The sequence below is a fragment of the Schistocerca gregaria genome, chromosome 8 (genome assembly GCF_023897955.1).
Source record: "Schistocerca gregaria isolate iqSchGreg1 chromosome 8, iqSchGreg1.2, whole genome shotgun sequence".
In the NCBI taxonomy this organism is placed as follows: Eukaryota; Metazoa; Arthropoda; class Insecta; order Orthoptera; family Acrididae; genus Schistocerca; species Schistocerca gregaria.
Genome location: NC_064927.1, coordinates 428,018,164 through 428,031,708, shown reverse-complemented (window position 1 = coordinate 428,031,708; position 13,545 = coordinate 428,018,164). Strand labels below are relative to the sequence as shown.

General features: G+C 41.1%; 1 protein-coding gene across 3 annotated transcripts in view; it reads right to left on the bottom strand.

Moving 5' to 3' along the window:
• The window catches only part of LOC126284338 (uncharacterized), a 285,882-nt gene that overhangs the window by 246,572 nt on the left and 25,765 nt on the right, over positions 1 to 13,545 (bottom strand). For all 3 annotated transcript variants that reach the window (XM_049983188.1, XM_049983187.1, XM_049983190.1), the window contains exon 3: positions 4,888 to 5,001. In XM_049983188.1, coding sequence (XP_049839145.1) covers positions 4,888 to 5,001 — 114 coding nt within the window. The remainder of the gene's footprint in view (positions 1 to 4,887; positions 5,002 to 13,545) is intronic.

Here is a 13,545-nt window from a genome sequence, read left to right as displayed (position 1 = left end):
CTGAAAACTTTTGTTTGACTTGAAGAGTTCCCCCAAAATATTATACCATATGACATCATGGAATGAAAGTAGGCAAAGTATGCAAGCGTTTTCATTTTTATGTCGCCTATGTCTGCTAACACTCGAATTGCAAATACAGATTTGTTAAGGCCTTTCTGCAGTTCTGTGGTGTGCTCCTCCCAACTGAATTTATTATCAAGTTGTAATCCCAGAAATTTAAGACTGTCAACCTCTTATATCTGCTCTTCTTCAAACTTTATGCATATGCTGGGTGGAAATATCTTACAGGTTTGAATTGCATATAGTGACTCTTTTTGAAGTTTAATGTCAGTGTGTTGGCTTTACACCATTTATTAATGTCCATGAAAATATCATTAGCAGATCTTTCTAGAACTACACTCGACATAATATTTATTGCAATACTTGTGTCACCTGCAAACAAAACGAACTCTGCTTCTGGCAGTTAACTGATGAGAGATCATTAATGTACACAAGAAAAAGCAATGGCCCTAAGATGGATCCTTGTGGGACACCACATGTAATGTATATTGCTCAGTGATTGTTTATAGCGCTATGGAAGTCAGTAGGTAGCAGTGGCAAGACAGTAAGAATCGAAATAGTGAAGCAACGAATGTTGCGAAGTATCTGGAATGAGATCATTAACGTCAGCTGGAAAGCTTTAAATCAATGGAATAATCCTGGTGTGAAAATGACTTTGCAAAACAAAGTTTACGTTTCCCAGTTATGCTGTGTAATTGATCTTGATTCACCTCAGTCTCAGTGTTCCGCATCCCTAATCGATTTAGTGCCAAGGCGTGCTGGGGGATAATTTCTTCGCATTTTTTATTCCTCTCTCAATGTCGTTTGGGGTACTGCATGTCACGAACATTTCTGAGTCGACTTCTTTACTTCGCTAACGCAAGTTGCAACCCTCTACCGCCAGAGAACTCCTAATTGTAGCGCGTAACATGGTGGTGTGTAACATAGATACGTCGGTGCCTGAGAAACAACGTGCTGTAATCGCGTTTCTAAACGCGTAAGAGTCTGTCTGCACACAGAGCACTCTCCTTGAGCACGACAGTTCCGGACCACACCTGAGCACTGTGAAATGTGCATAAATCCGACACCTTGTGTTCACTGCCAGCGATCATCCTCAATACTGTCCCGACTCGGTCTCATCGGAGTTCCATCTGTTACCAAAACTTTGGAGCACATCACAGTATGGTAGTGAAACATGGACTTTGGGAAAACCAAAGCAGAAGAGAATTGACGCATTTGAGATGGGGTGCTATAAATGGAAGTTGAAAATCAGGCGGACTGATAAGGTAAGTAATGAAGGAGTTCTGCGTAGAATCGCCTAGGAAAGAAATAGGCGGAAAACACTGACAAGGGGAAGGAACAGGATGATTGGATGTCTGTTAAGACACACGGGAATGATTTCCGGGGTACTAGAGAGAGCTGTAGAGAGCAAAAACTGTAGAGGAACACAGAGATTGGAATACTTCCAGCAAATAATTGAGGACGTAAGTGACAAGTGCTACTCTGATATTAGGAGGGTGACACATGAGAGTAATTCGTGGCAGACCTCATCAAACCAGCGAGAAAACTGACACAGTGAATGGCTTTCTGAACGAGAACGAGAAAAACGCTGCAACAATCCACACTGAGTTGGCTGAAATGTACGGCCACCTCGCCTATGATATGAGACACAGGGGTGCGGTTGCGCACACGTTTCCAGACTTGTCAAACAAGTATGTATGCCTTGGAACGACGTGGCAGGGCATATCTCTTTGGACAAACAGGGTTTCATAGAGGAGGCGTTGATGTTCAAAGACCGAAGAATATCAATCAAGGTGGTGGTGGAAAAACTGTATATGAGTCATCGGTCTCTCTCCGATAACGTGCACGAAATTTTTAACAAGAAAAAGGTCGGTGCCAACTTGTGTCCACAGCTGTCCACACCGGAATGTTGCAACTCTGTCAACCTTGTCCAGATGATGGATACAGCGACCTAATCACCACACAAGAGTGGTGTGTGTATCACTTTGACGCCGAAGAGAAAAAGGAAGAAAACAGGTGGAAACATGTTGATTCACATTCGCGGAAAAGGCAAGGTGATCCTGAGTGGTTTTTGGGAGTGCCTTGAGGTAGTACTGTCAGACTGTGTTCGTGCCGGGCAAATCGTCTCAGGGGCACACTACGGATATTTCCGACGACGTTTAAGGAAATTTGACCCGATTACACAACCTGCCTCTTTGGAGAACCAAATTTAGCTTCACTCCCAGCTTTAACCTAAAATGGTGCCCAGTAACCGCTTCCCCTTTCTTCGAGTAAACAAACAACTGAATGTTACGTAGACCCTGAGTGACGTGTAGATGGTAGCTTAGGCAGACTGTTCCTGAACATCCAAAGTGCATACATCTTCAACCAAGGTCTCCATCATCTCATATAGCGTTGGGAAAAATGTGTCACATTGAAGGGTGAGTATGAAGAAAGGTTTAACACCATCAGCAGATTTCAAGATTGCAGTTAAAGTTTTTCGAGGAGATAGTAGAAACTTAATAACTAACCTTCCTATGTTCCTTCCATGGTCAAATGACACTAATATGGGATACAGTCTTCCCGAAAACACTACGCTGATGTTGGATGGCAAGACATCAAACGTATAGATAAACCCCTGCTCAAAAATATTACGAGTTTTGATTAACTGTGGTATCGTGTTGAACCTGCATGGGCAGCTGTAACTGTACACACCATGCAAGCTCTGTTTGCCTCATTGCCTAGACGTATCACAGACGGCCAGAGGTGGTTGTTCTGGATAATGATTTCTCAGGGTCTATGCAACTAAACTGCGTGAAAATGTAATCACATGTCAGTTCTAGTATAATACATTAGTCCAATGAATACCAGTTTGTGATCTGCATTTCTTCTTGGTGTAGCAATTTTAATGGCCAGTAGTGTAGTACCGTGCAAGAAGAGGACGGCTGCAACGTGGAATGCATGTGTAGGACGACTATACAAGGAATATGAGTTCGAGGATAATATTATGGAAAATCTGACAAAGCAAGACGCAATGCACCTGGAGTAAAAGACATTCCTTCGAATTATTGAAATGTTCGTAAAGCTGGTCACGAGAAAACTGTTTTGTTCAGAACGCAAGCTATATATATGTCACAAGCAATTTCCAAATCTGCAAGAATAATACAAAAATTTCTGTTCAAACTGCACACAAAAGTTTACATGTGTGATACTACTGCTACATAATTTTAATAACACAATGTTGTAAAATAGTTAGTCAAGGAGTTTGCTTTTTGGTTGTGGAGGAATATAAGAAAACGAGCATCCATCTGACCCTACGGCGTGTCTTAGAAAACAGGGTAAGTAAAAAAGCTAGTCTATATTTGCTGCGTGCGTAATTTTAGTGAAACCTTTTGAAAATGTTAACTAAAACAAAATTCTTGACAATTTTAAAGTAACAGGTATGATGTATCATGCAGCGTAACTTGCTGTGACAGTGCGAGAGAGAGAGAGAGAGAGAGAGAGAGAGAGAGAGAGACAAAGATATTGTTTATTACTCTGTAGCAGCCAGCGCTCACATAATTTAACCATCGAACTATTTCACTAGAACTGAACGCTCCCTTCGGAACAATTCTCAAGCTCGTGTTTATTAGTAAATCACAACAGAATTATATCGCTGGGTGTATAATAATACGTACCTTCTTGAAATGAACAATATTTTATTGTTCTATTAACTGATTTCCTTCCATATACACATATATTTTACAATGTGAATCAAAAACTCGCAATGGCATCGATTTTTACACACAAGAATGGCTCTCCTCTCCTAAAAAAACTTACTCTTAAGAGGAACAAAAGCTCTATCCCCTAAGAATAATTATGTGAGCGCTGACTGCCACAGAGTAATAAACGTGTAAAAATCGACGTCATTGAAAGTTTTTGATTAACATTGTGAAATATATGTGTATATGGAAGGAAATCAGTTAATAGAACAATAAAATATTGTTCATTTCAAGAAGGTACGTGTTATTATACACCCAGCTACTACTAGGCTAATTACTGTTTAGCTCTACTTGACATTTATACTGAAATATTTCCCACACCATCCTGTATTCTCTTTCTATGTGTGTGGGTAACAGTTTGTTCACTGTTGTGGGTAAATACATACAGCGTACACAGGGCGATGAGTGAAACTGATAGCGATTACACGCTTCCGCTGTTGTAGAAATCTGCTCCAGATGCTGCAGATACCGTGTTGAGCTGAAAGTGGTAACCAAAATACGGAGAAATATTCTTCGGGGCTCTGCTGCATAGCAATCAGATTGCTTTCAGTTCCGAGAAATGTCCAGGTACTATTGTGGATTTGAATGATCCATGAAGTGACTTCTTTTCCGAAGAAAACATCGAACTATTTCACTAGAACTGAACGCTCCCGTCGGAACTGTTCTCAAGCTGGTGTTTATTAGTAAATCACAACAGAAGTATATCGCTAGCTGTCTAATAACACGTACCTTCTTGAAATGAACAACATTTTATTGTTCTATTAACTGATTTCCTTCCATATACACATATATTTTACAATGTGAATCAAAAACTCGCAATGGAGTCGATTTTTACACACAAGAATGGCTCTCCTCTCCTAAAAAAAATTACTCTTAAGAAGAACAAAAGTTCTATCCCCTAAGAATAATTATGTGAGCGCTGACTGCCACACAGTAGTAAACAATATCTTTGTCTCTTTCTCTCTCTCTCTCTCTCTCTCTCTCGCACTGTCACAGCAAGTTACGCTGCATGATATATCATACAGGAAGCGAAAGTTTATGTATGACTTGCACAGAAGCCACTGTTGAAGGAAATGTGGGCACTCACCATCGTTGGCAGACGTCTCCGCGCAGGACACCGTGTTGTTCTGGTTGTTGCACTGGCCTGTGTTGCTGTTGGATTCTCGAAAGATCCACCGCTTCACTCGCTCCAGCTGGCGTCCTGGAAAAAAACCCACACACGGCATTCAGTCACGAATACGTCGTGGGCTGCTGACGTCACGGTCACATTCGACAATGCAGGACGTACTCTCTTATGGAGTAATTACGAACAAGTAATGCACCCCCGAGGATTGTCGAACATGATCGTTTGGGTGGTCAAAGTGCTATTGTTTGGGGAGGCATATTGCGTGGGCGTACTGACATCCAAACCGTTGAACACGGTCAGTCTCCAGTCAATGTTACCAATGTTATTGTGACACTATGTTCATTCCCTGTATGCATCATTTCTCGAACCCTTTCGACCCCGACATCACTTTTATGGATGAGAATGTGCGACCGCATCGAACAGAACAGGTTGGAAGAGCTCATGGAATGAGAAGATACTCAGCGAATAAACATCCCTGCTTGTTCGCTGTCTCAGATCTCAACGAGCACGTGTGCTATCTTCATATAGATAAGGCTTACCAGCCAATGATCTTCTTCAGGGCGGACGCACTCACATTGCCCGAACTCTTACGGGAATAGGTCGACTGACTGCGCGAGTAATGAATATAGTGGGCAGGGGTATTACAAATGTAGTGTGTGGACATTAAGTTGGAAATGTGGGTCTCACGAGGAACGTGCCAGAGGTAAGTCCCTGCAGTCGCACCATTCTCTGTGTCCTCGACGGCTCGTGGCCATGGTTTAAGGCATGTATGGGAATACATGGGAATAGTGTAGCTACTCAGTACAGGTATGGGGGAGGCATTGTGGCCAGGCCTCGGGTCTTCGATCCCTGCCCTCTTTTCCTCCGCTTACCTGGTGCTGACAGACGTAAAAAAAAAAAAAAAAAATACAAAGAGAATTGTGAGTGGGTGACAGGTATGGGGGCGGCATCGTGGGCAGGCCTCAGAATTCTTGACCCCTTCCCTCTTTGCCGCCAACTGCTTGGCACGCACTCCCATGCCACTGGAAGTGGTAATCTGTTATTTACTTAACCTTACTTATTACTTCTGTTTTGTTCTACGGTTTAAGGCATATATGGAACTACATGAGAAAGATGGAGCCACTCAGTGGCAGGTAAGGGGGAGGCATTGCGGACAGGCCTCGGATCTTCGACCACTGCCCTCTTTACCTCCTCTTGCCTGGTACTGAAAGCCAAAAAAAGAACACAATACAAAAAATAAAAAAATAAGAAACGGCTCCATGGGATAGATCGTGTGCCATAAAAAATAGCGAGTAAAAAAAAGGCTCATACGGACAGAGCGTCTGCCATGTCAGTAGGAGATCCCGGGTTTGAGTCCCGGTTAGGGCCCAAATTTTCACCTGTCCCCGTTGACATTTATCAACGCCTCGTCGCAGCTAAAGGTCTGCATTTCATTGTAATTACACGTTATAAAATATGTCGATCACAGAGCAAGAATTTGTTCTCACAAGGCTGAGTCTGGGTGCATAACGTGCGGAGTGAACACTATAAGGCAATGTTAATAGATTAACCACTGACGTCAAAGACAATGTGTATTGGTTTAAGAAGTGCAAACAATCTATCAACATGCTGTTTCCACTTTTAAATGACATAAACGTGTTTTATCTGCACAAGATGACAAACGTTTAGATACTTCCTGAGAAAGAAGGGAAGATTACTGCATGAAAAATGATGACAGGTGATTTTATTGGAATATATTCAGATACATTTAAAAATTAATATAATGTGAACACATCAAATGTGTATGAAAAAAATTAAATTGTAGCTGAAGTTAATTCACGTACTCCTTACTTATTGTTTTCATGTACACATTTCGAATTTACTGATACATCGTACATGCTCTGGTATAAAAGACAATGTATGTGATAGAACTGACTGTAAAAGCATTGTGTGTAAAATATATTACATGAAAAAGAAAAGTTGTAGTAAATTTTACGTTTAGAGTATTTCCAGGTTGAGATTTTGTAATATTCTGTGTGTGCTTCACACAACGTAACATTGGTGACTTGAAATGCGTCCTCTGTCTCTCTCTCTCTGTCTTTGTGTGTGTGTGTGTGTGTGTGTGTGTGTGTGTGTGTGTGTGAGCGTGTGTGTGTGACAGTAAGTGGCAATATTCAACATTGACGTCTGTGAGATGTGTGTGTTATTAACGACTAAGATCCAGTATGACGTTCTTTTTTAACTTAGCAGTAATAATTCAGATCGATAATTTTCCCAAAGAAAAAATTTAATGTGTGTGTGTGTGTGTGTGTGTGTGTGTGTGTGTGTGTGTGGTTGTGTGTGTGGTGTGTTTTAGTGATAATAAACCCCAAGTATTCACACTTTTTTTTTGACATGGCGCAAAAAGTTGAGCCTACAGTGCAGTGGTTTTCAGTTACAGAGGCTATGATTTTAAAATTGTTTGGTTGCACGTGAGAGACGACATTTAATGATAAGGCACCGTTGGGAAGATATGAAATATACAGTAATGTATAAATCATTGAATTGTATGTCGACATTTATGAGAGATGAAATTTGTTGCTGAGGCGGAGTTGGAAATAGAGGAAAAAATGTTTCGTGAGCAGATGTTTAAATGATGAGCAAGTACATTATTCACTTACGGAGGTACATGCAATGTATCTGTGTCATTGCCCCCACCCATTATTATGCAGAGAAATGATGGTCAACCTGTAAACTGAACAACATAGTCCACTGACCGTCACTGCCCACTGACTGTCGTTGTGGGACATTTGTTACAATTTCAAGTAACATAACGATGTAAAAGGCCATTCGTTTTGTGCTTATATGTGACTGATCATTAACTGGAGGACAGTTTGCTAGAGATCTGGGGAAACCGGTTACACCATACGGATAATGTGATACTGTTTTGAGGACAGGAAGTTACAATTGGTGAGGACAATTGATACAGTTGTGGGTGTAAGTTCACACAGTTTTGGGGCAAACAGATATAGTTTTGGAGTAAGTTGATACGGTTTAAGAGGCCAACTGACTCAGTTTTGAGAGGGCAAGTTGACACAATTTTGAGAAGAAGTTGATATAGTTTGGGGGAAGTTGTTTCAGTTTTTAGGAAAAGTATTAAAGTTTTGAGAGAAATTGTTACACTTAAAGTGAAATTTGATACAGAATTAAGTCTGGTTTGAGCGAAGTCAGGCAAGTCACAATTCGATAGTTAGCATTCATTAATCAAGTGCACCTCTCTCTCCCTCTCTCTCCGTGTGTGTGTGTGTGTGTGTTTGTGTTTGTGTGAGTGTATGTGTACACAATTCAGTATCTAATTTTGTGTAAATATCTTTGGCTTCCAAGAGGAGGCTTCGGAAATACTACAACTTGGCTGATTAAATACACAGGTACGTTTTTGTATATAGTTTTACAAAATATGTTTGACTTTCAAGTAATGTTTACGAAAATAACGCAGCTTGACACAGTTTTTTGGGCTTTCCTTCACTATTACACATATTAAATTAAGAGGTATATATGTGTATGCACTTTACACTAATATCTTTGACTTTTAACTAAATATTATGAAAATAATAGAACTTCAGCGTCTTCGCGCTTCATTTCACTCTTACGCTTATTGAATGTAGAAGTACGTATGTGTACCCAATTTTATGCAATTATCTTTGAGTTTCATGCTTATAATGCATATCTTAGGGCCTGTCACCTATTCAAGTGATGGTTACGAATTTCTTCACTGCACATCTGAAATTTGGAAATAGTGTTGGTCTTATACTGTAGATATCGTTTAAGAAGAGACTGTTCGAAAGTCCACTGCTAAATGGGTGAAACAGGATACGTAAAGCTTTTTGAAAATATGTCCCTATTAGAGTAGTTTAGAAGGTACAGCTATTGGTATTTTGTTTCTAAGTCACAAAAAACGCACATGTTTCAGCATTTTTGGAAATTCACGCAGTAAAGCGGTAAAATAGTAGGTGAAAGTCTTTTTACGAATAATTCAAAATTAAAGAACTACTAAAGCATTCTTAAAGCTACATCTGTGAATTTAATACTTGCCTTCTCGTTTGGAAGTAAAAAATACATGTTCCAGTGTTTAAGGAAATTCAGCCGCCTAACGGATAGAAAGATCTGATGTAAAGTTTTTTGAAATTATTTCATTATGAAAATTTGCATTTGGCTTCTTGGTTGGATATAAATATACTTGTGTTATTATTGACTGAAATTCTATCCCTATAGGGATGAAAAAGGAGACGAAATTCTTTGTGGAAATATATCATTATGCAAGCATTTTTGAATCTATGAAAATTGGCATTTCTCTTCTTGGCTGGAAATTTAAAAATCCAAATTCTAAATTGAAACCCTCAGGAGGTGAAATATGTAGCTGAAAACTTTTAACAAAATATTTAGTTGTATTAAAAAATTTTAAAGATAAATCTATGAAAATTGGTATTTCACTTCTTGGTTACTTTCAGAAAAATATGTGTTTGGAGTTGAACAATGTGAAACGCCAAGAGGAGAAGGATCCAAAGGGAATGTATGTATAGAACTCTATGCATGGGATATGAACTTGAAGACGGTATTATGAATCTGAGAGAAGTATGTTTTAACATGTCGTTCCGTATGATAACTTAGACAAAGCGCATAAAGACCTTAAGACGATACAACCCAGCAGTTGTAAAAGGCATTCCGCCGTAATTACTGACATGTCTCGGAGAAGTAGCCATGAGAGAACTTCTCAGTCTAGGATGCAAGGCATATGAGATAGACAAAGCAAAATGTAGTATTTACTATTCAAGTGATGGCAGGAGTCATCCCGGCGGAGGTTCGAGTCCTCCCTCGGGCATGAGTGTGTGTGTTTGTCCTTAGGATAATTTAGGTAAAGTAGTGTGTAAGCTCAGGGTTTGATGACCTTAGCAGTTTAGTCCCATAAGATTTCACACACATCTGAACATTTTTCTGAAGGCAGGAGCAAACAGGTTTAAGGATCACCGAACCATACGGCTAATACACTGAAGAGCCAAAGAAACTGGTATACCTGCCAAATATCGTGTAGGGCCCCCGCGAGAACGCAGAAGTGCTGCAACACGACTTGGCATGGACTCGACTAATGTCCGAAGTAGTGCTGCAGGGAACTGACACCATGAATGTTGCAGGGCTGTCCATAAATCTGTAAGATTAAGAGGGGGTGGAGATCTCTTCTGAACAACACATTGCAAGGCATTCCAGATAGGCTCCATAATGTTCATGTCCGGGGAGTTTGGTGGGCAGCGGAAGTGTTAAAACTCAGAAGAGTGTTCTTCGAGTCACTCTGTAGCAATTCTGGACGTGTGGTGTGTCACATTGTCCATCTGGAATTGACCAAGTCGGTCGGAATGCGCAATAGACATGAGTGGATGCTGGTGATCAGACAGGATGCTTAGTACGTTTCACCTGTCAGAGTCGTATCTAGACGTATCAGAGGTCCCATATCACTCCAACAGCATATGCACCACACCATTACAGAGCCTCACCGGCGTCAACAGACCCCTGCAGACATGCAGAGTTCATGGATGCATGAGGTTGCCTCCATAGCCGTTCCCGTTCATCCATATCTCGTAGTCGTGCGGTAGCGTTCTCCCTTTCCACGCCCGGGTTCCCGGGTTCGATTCCCGGTGGGGTCAGGGATTTTCTCTGCTTCGTGAAGGCTGGGTGTTGTGTGATGTCCTTAGGTTAGTTAGGTTTAAGTAGTTCTAAGTTCTCAGGGACTGATGACCATAGATGTTAAGTCCCGTAGTGCTCAGAGCCATTTGAACCATTTTGAACCCGTCCATCCGCTCGATACAATTTGAAACGAGACTCGTCCGACCAGAAAACATATTTCCAGTCATCAACAGTCCAATGTCGGTGTTGACGGGCCCAGGCGAGGGGTAAAGCTCTGCATCGTGCAGTCATGGAAAGTACACGAATGGGCCTTTGACTCCGAAAGCCGGTTTCGGTGATGTTTTGTTGAAAGGTTCGCACGCTGACACTTGTTGACGGCCCAGCATTTTGCGGAAGGGTTGCACCTCTGTCACGTTGAACGATTCTCTTCAGTTGCCGTTGGTCCTGTCCTTGCACGATCTTTCTCCGGCCGCAGCGGTCGGAGATTTGATCTCTTATCCGATTCCTGATATTCACGGTACACTCATGAAATGATCGTACGAGAAAATCCCACGTCATCGCTACGTCAAAGATGATGTGTCCCATCGATCGTGCCCCGACTATAACACCATCCAAACTCACTCAAATCTTGATAACATGCCATTGTAGCAGCAGTAATCGATCTAACAACTGCGCCAGACACCTGTTGTCTCATTTAGGCGTTGCCGGCAGCTGCGTCGTATTATGCCTTTTTTCATATCTCTATATTTGAATAAGCATGCCTGTACCAGTTTCTTTGGGCCTCATTGTATGATACGCCTATAAAATATTTAGATGGATTATATGATACGTCTATAAAATATTTAGATGGATTACACTATGCGATCAAAAGTATCTGGAAACCAACAAAAACATACGTTTTTCATATTATGTGCATTGTGCTGCTGTCTACTGCCAGGTACTCCATATTATTCACCACAGTAGTCATTAGACACGGTGAAAGAGCAGAATGGGACGTTCCGCGGAACTCACGGACTTACAACGCCGTCAGATTAGTGGGTGTCACTTGTGTCATAATTCAGAGGAGTTGGTGTTATGGTGTGGTCGTGTTTTCATGGATGGGGCTTGCATCCCTTGTTGTTTTGCGTGGCACTATCACAGCACAGGCCTACATTGATGTTTTAAGTACCTTCTTGCTTCCCACTGTTGCAGAGCAATTCGGGGATGGCGACTGCATCTTTCAAAACGATCGAGACCTGATCATAATACGCGGCCTGTGGCGGAGTGTTACACAACAGCCCTGTAATGGACTGGCCTGCACAAGGTCCTGACCTGAATCCTATAAAACACCTCTGAGATGTTTTGGGACGGCGACTTCGTGCCAGGCCTCACCGACCTCTCCTCAGTGCGGCACTTTCTTGAAGAATGTGGTGCCATTACCCAAGAAACCTTCCAGCACCTGATCGAACGTAAGCATGCGAGAGTGGAGGCTGTCATCCAGACTAAGGGAGGGCCAACACCGTATTGAATCCCAGCATTACCGATGGAGGGCGCCACGAACTTGTAAGCTATTTTCAGCCAGGTGTCCGGACACTTTTGATCCCATAGCGTATTTACAGGATAATGGAAAAAACTTGTAGACATCCACCGCAGGGAATTTAGTTTGGGTTGTGGAGCAATGGAGGAACACACATGTCAATACTGATCTTACAAGGTCCCTTAAAAGGTCGATTGATAACATGCTAAACCATATATGCAGCATTTGTATATTTAGAGAAAGATTTAACAATATTAACTGAAATATATCTGTTTAAAATCTGTAGCAGGTACAAAATGCAAAGGAGAGGAAGTTCACCTACACCTTGTACTTTAATCAGACTATCGAAGGACATGACAGGAAATGAGTCGAGGCTCTAGCTCATTCTCAGTGTTTTCAAACCGTACACTGAGCAAGCAATAAGGGAAGCTATTGAGAAATTATGAAAAGCATTTGAAGTTAGGAGGGAAGAAACAAAAACTTTTAGGTTTGCCAATGGTGTTGTAATTCTCTCAGGGAATTCATATAAGCTGAAATATAAGTTGAACATGTCTTGAAAATAACTTATGCGATGAATACCAGCGGAAGATAACGGTAGTGAAGAGGTGTAGTAAAAGTAAATGAAGTGATGCTGAGGAAAACACATTACGAGATCAGACCGCTTTTATGTGGAGTATGCAGTTGTAAACGAGAGAAATTTTGATGATAAAGAGATTATAAAAAACCGGATGCTTTTGAAATGTACTGCTACGGAAGGGCGGTGGAGATTCCACGGGTAGATCGGATACATAATGAAGTAGTACGGCACCGAAAGCGGGATAATCAAATTTCTATTTCAACTTGAATAAAGGAAGTGATCAGTTGGTATGTCACACATCTGTAGCTCAAGAAATCCTTCATTTGATTAAGAATGGAGGTACAGAGGATAAAAATTGTAGAATGAGACCAATCCTTGATCACAATAACAAAGTTCAGGTAGATGTACACAACATTAGTTGCGCAGAAATGAAGAGACTTGCTTAGGATAGTTTAGTGCGGAGAGAAGCACCTAAGCAGACTTCTGACTGGAGACCACAATCAACCTGGTACCTTACGCTCCCCTCAGGAGCTCTACATGGCTACAATCTTAGATAATGGTTGTCTCACGTAGTATCCAGATATAAGGGCGCTATTGGTTTAGTTTACTCTTGTTTTCCTTTCCCCACGTCTTTGCTCGCGAAGTAAATTCGTTTTTAAATTTCACCTACTATGCCATTCCACTGTCAAATCATTACAGCCTATGTTCGTTTTTTCTATTTTATTAACAGATTTCTACTGTTTGTTGAAATAATGCATCTGTTTCCTTTTTTTTCTTTCATGTAATCTGCTCCTTTTTGCCTTCTTGTAAACACGAATGATTAAAATATCCACAGAGACTTCATTACTAGCCTTCTTTACTAGTAAATTTGATTCATTACTGTTCCTTTCGT